General features: G+C 34.4%; 4 protein-coding genes across 6 annotated transcripts; 2 read left to right on the top strand and 2 right to left on the bottom strand.

Annotated features, from left to right (window-relative positions):
- The first annotated feature begins 1,370 nt into the window (after positions 1-1,370).
- On the top strand, positions 1,371-1,988 carry LOC142179849 (uncharacterized). The gene has a single exon (XM_075250734.1). The coding sequence runs from the start codon at positions 1,371-1,373 to the stop codon at positions 1,986-1,988; it is 618 nt and encodes a 205-aa protein (XP_075106835.1).
- A 123-nt stretch (positions 1,989-2,111) lies between these two features.
- On the top strand, positions 2,112-4,607 carry LOC107794497 (uncharacterized). Its single transcript, XM_075250733.1, has 4 exons — positions 2,112-2,727; positions 2,824-3,554; positions 4,113-4,203; positions 4,459-4,607. Exons 1-4 carry the CDS (start codon positions 2,112-2,114, stop codon positions 4,605-4,607), a joined length of 1,587 nt encoding a protein of 528 aa, XP_075106834.1.
- A 2,124-nt stretch (positions 4,608-6,731) lies between these two features.
- Positions 6,732-9,590, bottom strand: LOC107794495 (putative inactive poly [ADP-ribose] polymerase SRO5). Its single transcript, XM_016616993.2, has 5 exons — positions 8,889-9,590; positions 8,540-8,781; positions 8,320-8,456; positions 8,135-8,230; positions 6,732-7,096 (listed from the first exon to the last, which is right to left on the bottom strand). The coding sequence occupies exons 1-5, from the start codon at positions 9,455-9,457 to the stop codon at positions 7,001-7,003; spliced, it is 1,140 nt and encodes a 379-aa protein (XP_016472479.1). The 5' UTR covers positions 9,458-9,590; the 3' UTR covers positions 6,732-7,000.
- A 1,798-nt stretch (positions 9,591-11,388) lies between these two features.
- On the bottom strand, positions 11,389-18,534 carry LOC107794494 (DEAD-box ATP-dependent RNA helicase 51). 3 transcript variants are annotated; one of them, XM_016616991.2, is made up of 13 exons: positions 18,405-18,534; positions 17,785-18,140; positions 17,220-17,405; positions 16,060-16,245; positions 15,771-15,857; positions 15,210-15,251; positions 14,808-14,876; positions 14,419-14,718; positions 13,966-14,004; positions 13,781-13,885; positions 13,329-13,397; positions 13,089-13,214; positions 11,389-11,800 (listed from the first exon to the last, which is right to left on the bottom strand). In XM_016616991.2, the coding sequence occupies exons 2-13, from the start codon at positions 18,094-18,096 to the stop codon at positions 11,780-11,782; spliced, it is 1,542 nt and encodes a 513-aa protein (XP_016472477.1). In that variant the 5' UTR covers positions 18,097-18,140; positions 18,405-18,534; the 3' UTR covers positions 11,389-11,779. The 3 variants fall into 3 exon arrangements, with proteins under 3 accessions (XP_016472477.1, XP_016472475.1, XP_016472478.1); XM_016616989.2 differs by having other exon boundaries at positions 11,389-11,742; XM_016616992.2 differs by lacking the exon at positions 11,389-11,800 and adding an exon at positions 12,793-12,933.
- Positions 18,535-18,890: the final 356 nt, after the last annotated feature.

The raw sequence follows: 18,890 nt of genomic DNA, 5'->3' as shown, positions 1-18,890 counted from the left end.
GTTTTTCTCATTAAATGTTGTTTAATTAATTTCAAAAACATAAATTGTGCTAAGACTTTATGATCGTTGTAGTTAATATTCGTTTGTGGTCACAGAGGCGGACCTACCTTAGGGTTAGGGGGTCACCGGAACCCGTTAGCCTCGGGAAAAATACTGTAAATATATTTTATATATATTTATATATACACTGGGGACCCCTTAAATAATTTATCAGGCTCTCTAAATAAACAAAAGCAAGTCAGACGCGTTGGTTTTGTAGCTTGCTCAAACACTTTAGTTACTTTAAGGTTCCAAGTTTGAAACTTGACTTCTGCACTTCTTCTGTTTTTTACTTCTTTTTTTTAATTCTTTAATACTTGTACCGTTGCACACAAATACACAATAGTCACCCTAAAGTCTTCACCCTATTTCTAAAAAATAAAATCCTTTTTTCAATTAACCCTATAACCTAAAGTCTTAACCTTTATGCTTTTCCAAACTAAAGAATAAAACCCACCTTTCTTCTCCAAACAAACCGCTACACCCTTCTGCTAAAAAAATAAAACTCTTTTTTCAATTAACCCTATTTAGCTTCTGCTGGAGCTCGAATTCGGTGACCGACAGTCCGAATCGGCAACGGCTACTGGGTTTGAGGCTCTTCTTTAACTGAAATAGTAAGTTTATTTGAGTAAAATCTTGATTTTATTGAGTAAGTTTTATTTTCTTTTAAAAATATTAACTTAACAAAATAATTTGGTATAAAAAATTTACTTTCTGCAAAGAGTCTTAGAGCCAAAAAGTAAATGCCAAATTAATTTTGTAGGCATTTGAATATTGTGTGCTAATGTTATTTTGAAATATTCTTTCAGTGAAGTGTTTCTTTTCCAACAAAAACTTTGAATTAAGGCATTTTCTTATAGACTAGAGTAAAATTTCGAACTTGTTTAATTTAATTAATACTTGTTCTCATAGTAGCTATACTAAGCAGTAAGCCTTTATTATAACTTGAATATGGGAAATTTTTTATTCACAAAGTGCCGTAGTATAACTTTAATATTTTTGCAGGGTTTGCCGTTTGCATATTACAAGACAAGATCAATTATATTATGTTTTGTTGAACTAAAAGCCTCTTCACTTCAAGGATAAAAAATTTCACAAATTGGTAAGTGTTCCTATTTTAAAGGGTGTAATTTCTCTATTTTAAATGTTGTGTTTTCTTTTTTCTTGATTGAAGGGGTGTGATTGAGTGATTCCCCTGTTATATTCTCTTAGTGTTGTTCTTGATAGAAGGGGTGTGATTCCACTATTGAAAGTTTGCTTTTATTCTTGATGGACACTTAAATTGAATTGAATCATTATTTTGTAGGAAGTTCTTGTTCTTGTAACTTGAGATGGACGTATTTTTGACGAGGTTTAATTCTTCTCAACCAAGTTCTAGTTTTAGAGAGAACTCCTCCCGTCTAGTCGATGAATTTGATGTGGAATCACTAAATCCCGACCCCGAAGAGAGAATACCCATTGATAAATATAACCTTAGAATACGAGATGAAGTGAGAAAATACTACATTAAACAAGGGCCTTGCCAACCGGTTGATTACAAATTCCCTAAAACTTTATTCGGAAAGAAAATACATCAATTTAATCCGGGTTGGTTTAAAGATTCAAACTCTAGATGGTTGGAGTATAGTGTGAAGAAAGATGCGGCATTTTGTTTATGTTGCTATTTATTCAAGAATGATTATGTCCATGGAAGCACGGGTGACTCTTTCACAAAAACTGGCTTTAGGGCTTGGAATAAAGTTTCGGAAAGACTTGCTTTATATGTTGGTGAAGTAAATAATCTCCACAATAAGTATTTCAATAAGATGCTAGACTTGTCTAATGAATCTCAATCAATTCAAGTTGCTTTTAACAAGCAATTCAAGAAACAAAAAAGTGATCACCGAATTCGTTTAAATACCTCAATTGATGTTGCAAGGTTCCTCTTAGAATTTGGATTGTCTTTTTGAGGTCACGATGAAAGTGAATCTTCCAAAAATAAAGGCCTTTTTCTAGGGCTATTGGAATGGCTTGTAAAGAGGCTTCCGGATGTGGATAGAGTTATATTAAAACATGCTCCAAAAAATGATATGATGACTTCACCAAAAATTCAAAAGGATATTGTTAGTGCTTGTGCACAAGAAACTGTGAAAACTATAATTGATGACTTGGGAGGGGATTATTTTGGGATATTAGTTGATGAGTCCAAGGATATTTCACACCATAAACAAATGGCCCTTGCTTTGCGGTATGTTGACAAAAAAGGCCAAGTGAATGAGCCATTTATTGGTCTTGTTCGTGTTGGTGATACATCTGCAAAGTCATTGAAGGAAGCAATATATTCTTTACTATTGAAACACTCATTAAGTCCATCCAAAATACGTGGACAAGGATATGATGGAGCTAGTAACATGCAAGGAAAGGTGGATGGTCTTAAAGCTTTAATTTTAGAACAAACTCCATCAGCATATTGTATTCATTATTTTGTGCATCAATTGCAATTGACACTTGTAGCTGTGGCTAAAACACATAAGGAGGTGGAAACTTTCTTTGCTATAATTGCTAACGTGTTGAATCTAGTTGGAGCATCTTTTAAGCGTAGAGATCAACTTCGTGATCATCAAGCAGAATTTTTGGAGAAATTGCTAGAGAGTGGTGAACTTCAAAGTGGGAAAGGATTAAATCAAGAGCGAGGGCTTCAAAGGCCAGGTGATACTCGTTGGGGATCATATTGTAGAACGTTGGATAACTTTGTTGTTTTATTTTAATCTATTGTTCATGTGCTTGAGGTGCTTGAATGTGAAGGTTCTGAGGTTGATGATAGATTACAAGCAGAAGCATTTTTGAGTAAAATCAATGCATTTGACTTTGTTTTCTTGCTTCACTTGATGTTAAAAGTGTTGATGATGTCTAACGAGTTGAGTAAAGCTTTGCAGAAGAAAGAGCAAGATATTATTAATGCCATGGTATTTCTTGACCTCACAAAGGAAAGGTTGCAAGTAATGAGAGAAGATGGATGGGTGTCATTGATGGATGAAATCTCTTCATTTTGTGCTAAACATGATATTGTGGTACCCAATATGGAAGAATTCTATATTCCTGAAAAGTCAAAGCGTAGACCTTCTACTGTTACGTATTCACATCACTTACGTGTTGATCTTTTTTATTCTGTGATTGATTTGCAGCTTCAGGAGCTTAACAATTATTTTGATGTTGTGAGTGGTAACTTGCTTCTTCGTATGGCTAGCTTGAATCCGGTTAATTCATTTGCTTATTTTGATAAGGAAAAAATAATGACATTGGCCAAGTATTATCCAGATGAGTTTGGCAAATTGAAACTTCGAGATCTTAGTCACCAACTTGACACTTTCATATTGCAAATGCAACATGGTGACCTTAGGTTTTCTGATTTGAAAGGAATTGGTGATTTGGCAAAAGCCTTGGTTGAGGCAAATCTTGCAGAGAGTTATTCACTTGTTTATTTACTTGTAAAGTTAACTCTAATTTTACCTAACGCAACTGCAACGGTAGAAAGAGTATTTTTATCTTTGAAGTACATCAAAGATAAATTACGTAGTAGTATTAGTGATACATTTTTAAATAATTGTTTAGTTTGTTTAAGGAAGTATTTATAAATGTAAGTAATGATGCTATTATTGACTATTTTCAAAATATGAAAGCGCGTCGAGTTCAAGTATGAACAAATGATGTACTTTTATTATATTAGTATCACATTGATGATACTCGATAATATTAAAGTTTGTATTTTGCTGATAAGTTATCATATATTTTTTCATAGAGTTGCGCCGAACTTTATCACTAGTAATTGGCATGTTTAAGACAATGGTGCCCCCGTCCTGCTCAAATCCTGTGTTCGCCTCTGCATGTAGTTAGGGCAATTGCTTGTCTTTTGCCTATCCCCGACGAGCGTGAAGCATTTTCTATTACAAAGTGTAAGAGAGATATTTTAGTAGACTAATGTGATTTTCTTCTTCCTCAAAATGGAGGCTTTTGTTGGGATATGTCATATTTGCAATGAATTACTAAGCAAGAAAAGATACTCAAGTAAGCTATTATGTATTCCTCTACTGTAGCAACACCCTTTACGCCGAAAATGTCGTCTCATCTCTGTAAAATTTCAAAGTGGCTGGCCAAAAGGTCCTTTGAGTGTCATTGTGGACGAAAGTTTGCAGACAAATTCGAGTTGAAGGCTCACTTTAATCGATTTCATTGTGATTTAAATAATCTCAGCAAGTGCGGTGCAGCATTTGGCACCGCGGAAGATTTGGCAGGCCACAAAGATATCTGCCCCTGTGCTTTGGGGAAACTACTAACAGGATTGCAAAGGCATTAGCAGCAAATCGAGAAGCCGAGGTTAGAGAAAAGTTTTTCTTTTTCTGTTATTTCTATAAATATATAAATAACATGTGTATATTGCAGATGAAGAAGCGGAATCTAGAAGAAGAGTTGGTAATCTCATCTTCCTAGTTGCCTTCCAAATCCTCCGCGCTTTGCGGAATTTCACAAAGCGGAAAGGTTCTGATTTTGTACAATGCTTTGGTTCTGGTTTTGGTGGAATCACAGGGTAATCAGTTGTTAGCTAATTCGAGGTTGTTGTTATTGTTGTTGTTGTTTTTCTAAAATTTATCCATCATTTCTAAATTTAAATAAACATATGTAAGGAAAAAGAGTGATTTTACCTAGCCGAATAAAAGGTAAGCGTACACAATTGTGTATGTCAGGATATATGTAACAATATGTAAATAAGTATGTTAAAATAGAACAACTAAACGTGAAACTAAAAGTTAAGCTTAAGTTCACATGGTTAGATTATAAATCAATATAATATGTTATAAATAGAGAATTTGACATATAAGATTATTGATTATATCTAACTTGTCACGTTAGATTGGTTTCAATAGAACTATATGAATAAATATAGTTTTTATAATATATATTTCATACATAAAAAAAGATTTTGAAATCGGTTTCATAGAAACATTTGACAGTCTTTTTGTTGTATATAAACAAGCCACCCCTGAAATAATGATCCATCCATCAATTGTTCCTCCTCCTCACCTCTGTCACATCCCTTTCCGCCATTTTGTATAATTTGTAGACGGTATTATTGATTTCATGATCAAATTACGGGTATTACTGAATGAGAGAGGCAAGACCCCAAATTACTTAACGATATTTATATTTTATAGCTCAAGAATCTTAAGTCTAGTAGGTTTCTGTTTAGGCACAGGAATATTAGCCTAATTTGAAGCATACTAATTTGTAAGGAAAAAAATCGGACCACGTAAAATTTCTTTCTTTTTTTCTATGAAACTTTCTTTAATAAAACCTGAAGATATAAGGAACGGACACCCCATATTTTAATGTATTTACACAATTTTAGCTTGTTCCTCTTTTTCTGTTTTGCTCATCAACCCATTAGATGCATCACTATAGCTTTTCAAGACATGGACAATGCTTTTCTTTCGAGTAATATGATTCTCCCGTCTTTTTTTTCTCCTTCAAAACATCTTGTTAGGGGTATACAAAGCGAATCGAAAAATCGCACCGAACCGAAAAGTCAAATCAAATCGATTAAAAAACTCGATTAGATTTGGTTTGGTATTGAGTAAAAAAATCGAGCCAAACCGACGTATAAATATATAATTTCTATATATACATTTAACATTTTATATAGAATTTTCTTTGAAAATGTCTAGAAATATTTGGGATTCTCTTACGTGATATAATATTTAATAGAATATGAAGTGCTCCATATTTATTAACCTTAAATAATGGATGTATGACCACTTTCTTATCAAGTGTTACTGAAATGCGTCAATTTCTTTGTTCTTCCTATTCATATGTCAAGATCTATTAATTACTAAATTCGATTAACCTTGAAAGTGTTCATCAACGAAAAATAATTGTTAGACGACTAAAAAAATAACTATCATATGTTATTAAGCAAATTCTCCCATAAGAATTTTTTAATAGATAATATGTTTGTCAATTTTTTAAATTTTTACTAAACATATATTTACTTATGAAAAAATTTAACAAAATAAGATTGTAATTATATTTAAGTAACAAAAAATCCGAAAATCCCGACAAAATCGAACCAATCCAAACCGATATAATTGGTTTGGTTTGATTTCGATAAAAACTGAATCAACCGGATCCATGTATACCCCTACCTCTTATACTGAAAAGTTTACTTTTCTAGAACATATAGTCCATCTCTAAAAATGCAAACTAACTTTTTATTATTTCAAAACTGAAGAGCCGTGGAGAAGAAAATATGAATGAGCGCTCCTTCCGGTACACTTTTAAGTAATTTTTTTGCTTTTTTTATAGTCCATAATATTTGATTTTTTCAAATATCAAGAAAGAATTAACTTTTTCTTTCCAAAGTTGTCCTTGAAGTAGTTTGTTATATTTTCAATGACCAAATTAAAGTTAATATGATCAATTTCATTGTTAATTAATACTAAAAGTTAAATTTCTTAATATGTGTAAAAAGAAGCAAAAATCAGCTTACTGTTTGCTATTTTGGCCAATTTGAACATTAACTGGAGTTCAGTTTCAATACTAAAAACTGAGGCATTTTGGCTTTTATGAGCAGTGATAGTTCTGAGATAGATTGTATCGCACCTCTTGCAGATATCTGATTGTGTACTAAAAGATAATACAAGATGTTGCAGCCTGAATAATTGGATAGCAATTTGTTTATTACTCTCCATCAACAAGAACTGATCAGCTGGGAACTGTTACAACTATCTATTACATTGGGAGACACTGTTACTCAAAGACAACTTTGGGGCTACAAAGCAAAAAACAGTGTGAAGAGATGATACAAGAACCCATGTTAGGGGGGAATTGAGCTACTCAAATACTAATTTGTTAGGTGGTATCATTTTCATCCCAGGGATCAACGCTTCATTCTTTCTGTTTCCATCAATATATTCTTCAAGAAAATTACTCAACAACTCTTTTTGCAAGCACAGCTTTTTCCATCTCGTTGTCCAGAATGAATTGAGCTGACGTTGGATGAGATCCCGGTTGATCCTTTATTATGCTGCGAGAAGTTAAGGACAAACAGGTCATTTAACCATCATAATGATTTGTGCAAAAACTAACAAGGGCATCCTAGTTTTGACTGTTAGGCACAACTTATAATATCAGTTTCAGGATGTTTTTGAAGGGGAATAAGCTAAATGACCTGTAAAAGAGTAGAGCTTAAAGTTACACCCTTCGACTACAGATAACACAAACATATGAATTTGCAGGTTATTTAAGCTTTATGCTATACGTTGCTAGGTTATGTAGAACTGGCAGTAAATACTGTTTCAAACACTTGATCATGGAACAAGCAAAAATATGTCAAATGTTCGTTTAAAGAAAAATTAAGCGATGAATTAACTAAAACTGGAGTCCTCTATATATAAGAACATCATTAAGGCTTGAATAAGCTCCCTTCCACTCCTTAGTCTATCTAGGAAGCCTTAGGTTTTTCAGCTTAGTCTTCTTCGGCGCAATCACGAGAGTTGCAGAGTTTACATGGCTATACTAAACTACCACAATATCCTCTAAGTTGGGACTACTTGGTACCTCCCCACTTCACAACTAGAAGCCATTTATTCAAGCAAAGGCCAAACTTCATAGTAGTGAGGATGACCTAACTTTCCACATGACATGATAAGAGTAATCCAAATCAAGTTACTTCATTGAAAAACACTTGACTAACTTGATAGAACATTTCTGGAGCCAAAAGTTCGTGAGTTGTATTTAAGTAAGTGAAATGGAAAGCAAGGCTCTACTAGAGGAACAACAAAGAGAAGCAGAATATCTGGAACATCAAGTAGATCATGAACAACCTTATCCCTAAATTGAGCTCATTTAGCAAAAGGGACTAAAATATTATCCTGAAAACAGAATTTGCAGCTTCTTTCCAGTCAACTGAATACTTAACTCAAACAAGGAACAGATAAAATTAGGTGATACGGGGTTGGACAAGTGAATTAGGTGCTTACATTGTCAAACACAATGAGTAATGTTTACTCATGCCACACTTTGTTAAACAAACATTTGATTTGTTGTAGGTTAATGGTTATACCTTATACTTGCAGGACTTGATGATTGCAGTTAACAAGTCATCTCCAGCTAGTTTCCTCACTTGCTGAATCAAGTCTCGCCTTGTCATCTTCCTCTCCTAAAGAACAGAACTAGATGTGAACAACTGGACAAAAGAATACATTGACACATACTAAAAAGAAAATTCAAAGAGCTTCAAGCGCATACCTTATGATCACTATGATATTTCGTAATCAATTTGATAGTGTGAGGTGGCAAGAATTTTGATAGAGCAGAAATCAGCGCAGGAAATGAAATCCAAGGTGAATTTGGATTTTTAGCAGGAACTCCATTCCTTTGAGACTCTGCATAAATGAGACCAAAAATTAACAATCCTCTAACATAACTAATTCTCTTTTATGCTTAAGGTACTGTAAAGTATGCTCACCTTTGACATGAGAGGTGACTCTGAAACTGACCATAAATTCTGGGAACACATAACTATTCATATGTGTACTCCACACAATATACTTTCTAGGAGAAAGCAAATTATCAACGCCAGTGTCAAATTCATCAGAACTCGGATGCCACTGTCCTGTTCCAGGATGTACAACTTCACTTTTTCCCAATATCACACGACAAAGCAGTAAATCCCTTATCCCATTTTTATCAGCAACAGCATTTTGTAGACTGCAAAAAAAAAAAAAAAAAAAATCAAAAATCAATTAAAAGGCAAATAAATTGAAAACCTCAAAACCAGAAAGAAAAAGAAAAAAAAAAGAATTTCAAGTAAGTACCAATCAAGAGGATAATTATCAGGAGAGAGGCATATGGCGTGAGAATAAGTTCCATTGTTCGAAGAAGGAACAAAACCATGTGAAAATATATTGTTAATCTCATCTTTTGAAGCTCCAAACCAAGCGTATTTCACATTAGCATTATTTCCTCCGCATTTTTTCTCAACAGCTTTTGAGAAAATAAGGAAGGATTGAAGCTTTGCTTGTTTTGTGAAACTAGAGCAAGTTTCCTTATGAATTGCCGTAATTTGCGTTGATGCTCCTAAAGCACCCAATCCTGACATAAACTTCTCTCTGATAATTCCGTATACCTTATCGCCCTCATCAACTCTCATCAAACCGGTGTTTTTTTCTTGATATTTCGAGCCAATAACCGAACTCTCTGAATCAGAAACTTCTGGATCTTGTACGTCATCATTGCTTGAGCTTGTAGATTCAGCGGATTGTTGTTCAAATTTTGGCTGGTACATATTGGGAGGAGCCAAAATCTTGTGATTATTGGGGTATTTTTGAACTGTTGCTTCCCCACGAAGAAGAGAGAAGAACTGAGGTTTCACAAAGTTCTCCATTGTAGAATTATTCGAACAAGAGAAGAAAAACTATTCGAGGGAGGACAGTTTGGTAATTGTAACTGTTTCGTAGAGAATTTGAATCAATAGGTAAGCATTGGAATCAAATTCTGAATGAATGTAATTGAAGCGAGCTAAGGAAAGAACCAATGCAGAATTGTAAAGTAAGGGGAAGAGAATATTCAATATGAAAAAAAATCAGAAAGAATCAATACTTGCTTAGAAAATTAAAGGGTGAAGACGAAAACGATCGACAGACTTAAAGCACATTCTCGAATCCTTTTAACTCAAAACCTGTGGAGGAGAGGCCGAGAAAACTTGAAACTAAAAACTGTTAATGAGTAGGTGAATTGGAGCAAAATAAAACTGGAGAATTATATAGTTTTTGTAGAGCCAAATCCAAATCAAAGTAGAAGTAGGATTAATTAGTTTGATAACTTGGGAGAAAAGAATGAAGAAACGAAGAGAGGGGGAATTAAAAAGAAAGAAGCCAACGGTAAACACCGCCACAAGTTTACTATTTGGCTTTTAAGTGGGCGGTGAAGTTGGTTTCGTTTTTCTATAAAATTTTGGGATAGCACTCTGTTTTTATGAGCCGACGTTTTTTTCTTTTTCCATTACTTGCGTGGGAAGGCGTGAGCTGGCGGTTAATGGCTCTAGTGGGTTTGGGTTCGTTGGATTTGGATACAGTCCCTTTGGTTTTGGTTTTTAATTTCCTATTTTGACCTTTGTACTAAAATGGTTTCGTGAAGGATTTGGTAAGCAATGGTTTCAACTTTCAAGTAACGTGTGCCAGTACGTGGACGTGTACCACAAGTGTTTGGTCAATGTATAATCTGTATTTTGCTATAATATTTTTTTAAAGTAGTTTGTCTATTTAGATTTTGCTTTGGGAGGAAGGAGATCAGGTCTTAATTAGAGGCTAAGGAAGTTTTTGTTTATAAATTAAAATTAAAAGGGTATATTATTTTATTGTTTTTATCTTTTATGTCGGTCCACTTATATGTAATTTTTGTTTTGTTTCCAATGATAGATTACGGTATTGTATTTCACATTGGTCTTTATTATTCTTTTGGAAGGGCATTGCAGTCTACTAGGAGTTTTCCTTTTTTTTTTCCTCTCTAGAAATAACACTGACAAAATCAACATGCACACACTGTTTTGTGGATAAATACTTACAAGTTTTAAAAATTCATTTAGGAGCAGGCCCACATAAATAAAAAAAACTTACCTTCTTAAGCATTTAGTATTAACCACTTGTTTTCTGAGTTCTTATCCCTATTTTGTCTTTACCATTAAAGAGAAGACATCAGTAATTTAGCGGGATTATCAGCTATAAATCAAACTCCAATGATTTTATTTTATTTTCTTTTTTCAATGTTAAGCACCACGTAACAATAATGAAAGGTAAAAAGATTTTACAGCATCAAAACAACTCTCTTTTTGAAATGATAAAATTAATTCATCTTTTACTGTTTTATAGTTCAATAAGAATATGGCAGTTGTTCTTAATCCACATCATGAAGAAATGGAATCATGTCACTTTCTCTTCAGTGCACGTTGTGAATCTGATTTCACGAAGCTCCTTCAAATTCACTGGAGGATTAATTGTAATAGAAAGATTGGTAGAGGATAAAATAAAATACCTTAGAGCGTGAAATTTCCAATTTAAAAGAACATGTTTGCTAATTGTTAAACTAAATTCATGTAGAAACTTTTTGATATTCTCTCTAAACTTATAGTTAATAAAACATTAACACTTGTTATATTTTTTTCAGTATTTGCACCTTTTCTTTAATAGCTGTTCGGTCAAAATTTAGAAATACAAAAATAAGCTACTAATAAGTTTCGAAGCCATATTTTTATTTTACAAAACATGTACCATATTTTTTCAGTAATAAGCTGATTAAAGCAAACGACAGAAAACACAATTTAACCCACCTCGCCATAATCAATCTTTATCATAAGTAAATCGTTCGTCTCATAATATAAGTAAATAAATAAACAAGAAAAGATTCTCTGGACAAAAATGTCGAAGTAGCATAAAATGCATCAACTATGAAAGTGCATCTGGTGCAGAAACCTTTGCTGCTGCATATGATCTCCTAATATCTTACAAACTGCCTTGTATCGTCACTTCCTTTCTTTCCGTAAGGATTGTTCTCACTGAACCCATTTCGGCTTCCTTCAACTTTACGCTTTTTGTTCCTGAATTTGGATGCATTGCTATCTATGTTGAGGTGTACTTTTGGAGGATTAGAGAAACAGAACGAACAAGCTACAGCCTGCCAAGCACCATTTTATCCCTTAGTAATTTCTGGATCATAGAAACTCTATAACATCCTAAATTGCAGATAGCAAAAACAGAGTAATGAGGCAACTTAAACACTAAACAGTCCCATATAAAATGAAATCAGAGCAAAAACAACAAAGCAATCCTGAAACTCTTACTAGGTACAGGAAACTTTCTAAATGATTCCTTTTCGTCCTTAAGTTAGAAGACCTGAATTGGTTAATACTATTTAAAAGGTAAACTGTAGGCAGTGTTGTCAAAGGCTCAGAGAAGCTCAAGGAGGGCGCTTCGCCTCGCTTAAGTTGCGCTTCAGTATAGGCAAGCCATTAAGGCGTGCGCCTAAATGCCCATGAGTTCTATCTTGAATTGAGCGGTACTAAACAACAAATATTATCAGCAAGTGTATTAGTTGCTGAAGAAAACATTAGGAGTGAATTTGTTTCTTTTTTCTTGAAGTACATACGTATTTTTATTTTTTCCCTTAGTTGCACCTATTTTACAAAAGCCCGCACTTTAGTTGCTAAAGCCCCAATCGACCTGGAGCGCTTTTTAGAGCTTTTCGCTTTTGACAACACTGACTGTAGGTCTGAAATTTTAAAGGCGTAGTACATGTAACATGAATACCCTAATTCAAAGAAAATGCAAATATAACTTCAGCCAGGTCCAACAGTAACAAGATTATTGGCTGAAGCAAATAAGTGTGACAAAAAATACTCCTCTCAAGGATGAACACAGATAAAAAATAGTTATAGTAGTGCAAGCACACAACTAAGGCTTACAGAAACCATACTTTTCATATGTATGAACTGGCAGTAGATTCAATTGTTCGATCAAGAAAATATAAACTGTTGTATGAAACCATAATAGAGTTAATTAATCAATTCTTAGAGCGATAGGCCCAACCTACCTTTACCATCAAAGTCTAGCTAGAGAGCTGCAAAACATACGTGATCCTCTCTGTATATTCTGTCCTCTTTCTGCATATTCTGTCCAAAATTTTTGCTTACGCAACAATTTCAAGATTCATATCTCTTTGTTGTACAAGCATTGTGCTTATAAGGGGCCCAACTTCACAACTTTTTGGCTTTTAGCCTAACTTCACTGTTTACACGTGCGTTATGAGAGCACATAAATGCGTCCTACACACCAGAATAACCATGTCTTTCTTTCATCCCTCTGTATCCTATTGATGAAACCATATTACCTTATTTAAAAAGGTATTGCACTGAAATGAAAGTCTTTATAGTTTATAACTAGCGTCATCTATTATCTTATTTCTTAACATGTCTATGAGAATGTTTCCACCACAACATTGGAAAAGGAAGCAAGATCACGTACCTGTAGATCAAGTCGGTGAACATTGAATATTTCCTTCATGGAATGAGAATTATATGCTAGTATATAGGACCTATATGCCTCTTTAGCTGACTGGTTCAAGTAATAGTTGTTTGCGACCAATTTTTCCTGAAATAAATTGTTGCATTCTTTAAACACCAAGGTCCTCATAAGCTATAAGAAACATACTCAGTTGGCTAAATAATAAATAAAAAAAAATACAAGCAGCTGTCACAGATTTACCAGGAGTGACTGCACATTGGCCACCTTCTTATGATCAAATTCATATTCTTTTACAGGCACTTTTGCCGCCTGTCGTAAAAGCACATGCATAATGCACATTAGACAATCAAAGCAAACTCACAATTTAACAAAATTATATATGAAACACTGAAAAACTCAATTGCTCTACTCAATTACAACACGAAGTCATCAGGAAACAGTTTTAAATAAATGCCAAAAAAATTCTAGAAAAATTAACGATTTGGAAATATCAGTTTGCCGAGCTCCATCTTTTAGCCCGAGCTTTTACCAGATAAAATTAAGTATTTCGCTTATACTTGGTAAACATATTTTCAAATTTCAAGTACAACAACTCCTACTTCAAGGGATCAATGCTTCTGATGACACGTTTAGAATTCTAAGAGATGTTTTGTAATTCTGTCCATCTCAAAAAAGTGTGATTGTGAAGAGACCTTGAGGTACTTAAGAAACTGCAACTCTTCTGGAATCAAGAATAGTAATGCATTTCCTTTAGCACCTTCCCCACGTGCTGTTCGACCAACTCTGTGTATATACTCCTGTAAAGGTTTGCATATCAAATCATAAGGAACGAGAATTTCTCCCTTCGTAACCAACTTTGAAGTGAAGCGTTTAATACCTTGGGTTCATCAGGGGGATCAAACTGCACAATCCAATCCTGGAAAGAGAGGCATAACAAGAATCAATACTTCCCATTACTATCTTTCAGAGGGAGAGAGCTGTGAACATGTCACTGTTTTTTTCTCACTAGAGAAGTTGTACGGTAAAAAACATTTCTACTTCTAATAACAGTTAACAACAAAATAGAGAACTACATATGATAGCACGACAAGATAATCGACGCAGAACGAATTGAGCACCAACAACATTTTTTCTTTCTTTGATTGAAGATCTCTTTTAAACCACCACCCCCACCACACACACCCAAAAGAAAATCCCCAACACCGGAAAACCTCAGAAAAGAAAAGGAGAAACAGTGAAACAGATTCTCTCCCCCGATTTCATATACAGATTCCAGCCAATGGACCAAGGACTGTACTGGTAACGGGTGCAAGGAGGTGAAGCAACATACCACAGCAGGAATATCAAGACCACGTGCAGCGACATCCGTGCATAACAGGATGCCTGTTTTGGCTTCACAGAATTCAAAAAAGGTAGAAGTTCGTTTTTGCTGCTTTTGCTTCCCATGAATATCACAGCATTCAATCTTGATATAGCGAAGTAGCTCTGAATGAAACTTGACAGAGTTGCAAGACGAGAAGAAAACCATTATTTTCTTTGACAGGTTCCTCTTCAAGAATGAATAAAGGAGAAGAAATCTCTTAGCGCTTGGGACAACACAGTATCCTTGTTGCAGCCCTTCGTTTGTAACCTGAATTGCACCATATACTCAAACAGACTTACAAGATGATCTTAACATTAAACAAATATTAGGAGGAAAAAATATGAGTGTGTATATACCCTCCTCCTCCCATCATCCACATCAATGTAGACAGGTTTGTCCAAAGATAAGCGAGCAAGGTCCTCAACCTGAAAACAATGAACGATTGAGTCCCTCAGTGAGCTTTATATATTGCTGTCGTTCACTTTCTCAAATCATCATAAATTTATATTTCGCCCAAAAAAAAAAAAACAAGAAGCCGTATATACTCACAAGTTAATGGGGCTTCATTCAGGAAAAACGTTTTTACCATATATGACATGACAAGTATTACTTTCAGTAGACTCTTAATGGTGATTCTTATATCTCTTTTCTATTTCCAAAATTATGTTTAAAGTTTAAGAAACATGCACTTGAAAGTAGGGATTTACTACTTGCTTTTCAGCTAAGAGGACTATGAAAAAATTGAGGCTTTAGAATACCTTTTTTGTTTGTGTGGCTGAAAAGAGAGCAGTCTGCCTCCCCTGTAGAGCAGCTACCATATTAGTTAACTCAGAATATCAAATACATCAACAGTTGAAAATAAGATAAGAAGAATAACTGAGAAACAAGGCATGCAATGAACTACCAGCTATTGAAGCTGCAAACACAATTTTCAGAGTAATAATTTCAAGAAATTAGTTAGGAAAAAGGTTATACATGAGCTTTTTAACCAGTCATGTCTGGTTTTGCACACATTGGTAGTTAAAGAGTTAAACAAAAACTCCATCTTAACTCCAATAGCAAATAAAGCATGTGCGTGGATTTAAGACCATTTACATCAACCATGAGTTTCTTTATTTTAATTTAGAGAAAAGTCATCACTGAGAACTTACAAGGACAAACAAATGCCCGTTTGTACTCTACTTAGTTCTAATTAAAATCATTAAGCAGGCCTAATACAGGAAATTGTACCTATTTAAATCTTAAAATTGACTATCATCGTGGATAACGATTTAACAAAGCTATAGTGTTCAAAAGACTAATAACATAGGTAACAATACCTGCTTTGGTAGAAGTTTAATGATTTGCTGCATGTCTTCCTCAAAGTTCGCTTCCAAAATCCTATCAGCCTCATCAATCATGAGACACTGCAAGTTTAGGCACTAATTTCAGAAACCACATCGACCCTTGGATCCATGCTTGAAAAAGATCGGGTCAAGTAAAAGATATGAATAAATTGTAAGGTAAATTCTAACAAATATCATAGGTCGAAATTGAGAACACTAATTGATATCACACTAAGAAGTGACATCAGAAATAAATAACTAGCTGGTTGAAAGATACAAGTACCTTTAGGTTCTTATAAATGAAGCCTTTGGTATTTCTAAGATGATCAAGAAGCCGACCAGGGGTGGCTACTAAGAGATTAGCCCCTTTTGCAATACGATCTGCCTCTGCTCTTCTTGCTGAACCACCAATAACCAAGGCGAGAGTCTGCGAATGATACTTGAGAAGGTCCTTTGCCACAGCATGCGTCTGAGTCATTAAAACTGTAAGTTAGCCTTGAGACACAAACTCTAGAATGGGCAACAATGAAGTACTTTCATAGTTTACTTAAACAAATTCATTTTTAAAAAGAACAAATTCAATATAGTCAAACAAACAAAAAATTGTGATAGTAATGTATGATCTTCCAAGAATCGGGATTTGTGCAACAGTTCTGTATGCAGTAAAAACAAAATTGTACATATATGCTATGAACAATCTAACACTGGACAAAGGTGAACTGTGACAAAATGGTGTTGTCATTACCCCACTTCCCACTGATTATATTAGTCTCACAGGAAGTCAGCAAAAGAGATTTAAAACTGTTATAGGATCAATAGCGCTGAAGAATAAATCGTTTATGCTAAGAATTTAAGGCTATTTCATTTTCCTCTATACAAGTTGTAATCAACTCAATCATACACCTTTATTCCCAGATTTTCAACGAAAGCAGAAATGGATACCTTAAATATCTTTAACTGATAAGACTAGAAACAAGCTACTTCATTCTCCCCATCAACTAGACCTAATTTGCCTCAACAGTATGAAGAGTAAAATGTTTGAGTGGATTATTATGTTCAATTTTGGTTATAAAATGTTTTGAGAGGTGAAAATATTAATTCCTAGATATTAAGATGTCAAAGTCGAGTTCGAAAATAATCTAAAGCAGTATCAGTTTATATTAGTTTGAAAGGTGGAACAAATATTTACATTTAAAAGAAGTCAAGTTTGTTTAAGGACATATCGAACAGAGGAAGAAGGTCATTTTGTTAGGACAGAAGAAGCATGCAGGCAAAGGAGATCAGCCATATTACAAACGGCATACTAGTACATCCCCCCCCCCCCCACACACACACACACACACGCACCACATAAAACAAGAATAATTTTAAAAAGGCAAAAGCCAAAAGACCAAAAAGAAAAAACAAAGAAAAAGGAAAGGCAGGGAAGAGTAGGTATTTTACCTGTATAGCCAGTTCTCTTGTTGGGCAAATGACAATAACCCCAGTTCCATTACGAGGTGTAAAACGGACATTATACAACAACTCCACGGCTGGTATCAGAAATGCAAGTGTTTTACCAGAACCAGTTCTTGCAGCTCCAAGGACATCTTTGCCTTCCAGAAGAGGAGCAATTGCCCTGGCTTGGATCTTCAACAGCAAAGAGAAGCAATTAAGATCCAGATGTTTTTTCAAGAACAGAGTGTTAGCTATTCAGTTTGCTAAAATAGAGACATAAATCAAGCTGCTAGGATCCTCATGGACAATTATTAAAGATTTATCTATTCAAGTTCTGAGTTTTAAAAATTTTGCACTTCAGCAACTGAAGACAAGATTGCAGCTGAACGGCAATAGAACGAGAAACTTGTTGATAGTGGTCATTCAGTAGACTAAATCAATATTGCCAAAACATCCTTCAATTTATTACTAGTACATTCTCCATTTTCCAAATTAAAATCGCACCATAGTGCCAAGTATTTCACTTTGCTAATATCTGCTTATGAAAATACTACAAAAGCTTATAATTTACCTGAGTCATGTGCTGAAAGCCCATGTCGTTGATGGACTTCATAGTGGGCTCAGAAATTTCAAGAGAAGAAAACAACTCCGTAGTCATAATACCGGACCCACTCTTCATCTCTTTCTTAATCTCCTCCTTCAGTTCATTATGCTGCTCTTCTACATCATTCTCTTCTTCTTCTCTGTCCTCACTTACTTCTGCCTTCTTCGTCTCTTTTTCTGTGACCATTTTATTCTTCTTGTCTCTATTTCTCTTTCTCTTCTTCTTAATTGACTCTTCTTCTGCAACTACTGCATTAGGGTTTTCTTCTACCTCCGCCATGGTAATGACAATTTATAAGGTGGCGGCGGCGGGTTAACAGTCCACTGCATAACCAAATATAGGTTTTTTTAATTAGTCAGTTATGAGTTTCAGAAAATATGTTCTTACTTCTTAAACGCAAAATTAGTATACCACCGCAATATTAGGATATTATCAGGATTCAGGTAAGCAATTACGCATTAACTAATAAAAACGCCATTAAACCGGTATTTAACAACTAAAATCATTGCCAAAAAAAGGAGCTGGGATTTTGGTCTAATTAGACAGCATAAAGGAAAAAATACACGTGAAAATAATAGGAAACATACAGTTTGATAGCGCCGGAAAAAGAGAAACTGGGGGAGTTCGCTGCAGAAAACAGAAAGTGATGAGGAGGAACAAGTTAGCGACACAGGAGGGTTTTGGCAAGAATCTAAGCGGAAAAAAAAAAAAGCGGTTAGGATTGGGCTTCTTTTGTTTGTTTTCCACACAGCCCATTACATGGAATTTGGGTTTGGGCCTTCGTCCTAAATTTAAAAGGGAATTCTATGGATAATTTGCACAAATAGTATAGTTTTGTCAACAAATTGTAGAAAGATGATACTTTTTGTTGTGATCTTTAACTTTTGACCAGAGGCGGAGCTAGAGCTTCGGTAATGAATTCGGACGAACTTAGTAGCTTTAGTGCAAACTTTATATGGGAAAAAACACATATAGACAAAATTTAAGAAAAAATTTCAAAAACCTAGCATCAATAGGTATTTTACTAACATGGCAGTTAAATAAATACATATCTTATCAAAAAGCTATAAACA

Source organism: Nicotiana tabacum, chromosome 4 (genome assembly GCF_000715075.1).
Source record: "Nicotiana tabacum cultivar K326 chromosome 4, ASM71507v2, whole genome shotgun sequence".
Lineage (NCBI taxonomy): Eukaryota > Viridiplantae > Streptophyta > Magnoliopsida > Solanales > Solanaceae > Nicotiana > Nicotiana tabacum.
The sequence above is the reverse complement of the archived record's forward strand: the minus strand, read 5'-3'. Positions and strand labels throughout refer to the sequence as shown.

What these genes read in the sequence shown, in the direction of transcription:
- LOC142179849 (XM_075250734.1), top strand. Translation starts at nt 1,371, where the DNA reads ATGGACGTATTTTTGACGAGGTTTAATTCTTCTCAACCAAGTTCTAGT.
- LOC107794497 (XM_075250733.1), top strand. Translation starts at nt 2,112, where the DNA reads ATGACTTCACCAAAAATTCAAAAGGATATTGTTAGTGCTTGTGCACAA. An exon ending in GCGAGGGCTTCAAAGGCCAG is followed by an intron (nt 2,728 to 2,823) that starts GTGATACTCGTT and finishes TTGAATGTGAAG; the next exon opens with GTTCTGAGGTTGATGATAGA. An exon ending in GAGTGTCATTGTGGACGAAA is followed by an intron (nt 4,204 to 4,458) that starts GTTTGCAGACAA and finishes TGTATATTGCAG; the next exon opens with ATGAAGAAGCGGAATCTAGA.
- LOC107794495 (XM_016616993.2), bottom strand. Translation starts at nt 9,457, where the DNA reads ATGGAGAACTTTGTGAAACCTCAGTTCTTCTCTCTTCTTCGTGGGGAA. An exon ending in GATAATTATCCTCTTGATTG is followed by an intron (nt 8,782 to 8,888) that starts GTACTTACTTGA and finishes TTTTTTTTGCAG; the next exon opens with TCTACAAAATGCTGTTGCTG. An exon ending in AGTCACCTCTCATGTCAAAG is followed by an intron (nt 8,457 to 8,539) that starts GTGAGCATACTT and finishes TCATTTATGCAG; the next exon opens with AGTCTCAAAGGAATGGAGTT.
- LOC107794494 (XM_016616989.2), bottom strand. Translation starts at nt 18,096, where the DNA reads ATGGCGGAGGTAGAAGAAAACCCTAATGCAGTAGTTGCAGAAGAAGAG. An exon ending in TTAAACTTCTACCAAAGCAG is followed by an intron (nt 15,252 to 15,770) that starts GTATTGTTACCT and finishes GCTGCTCTACAG; the next exon opens with GGGAGGCAGACTGCTCTCTT. An exon ending in CCAATGTGCAGTCACTCCTG is followed by an intron (nt 13,215 to 13,328) that starts GTAAATCTGTGA and finishes AATTTATTTCAG; the next exon opens with GAAAAATTGGTCGCAAACAA.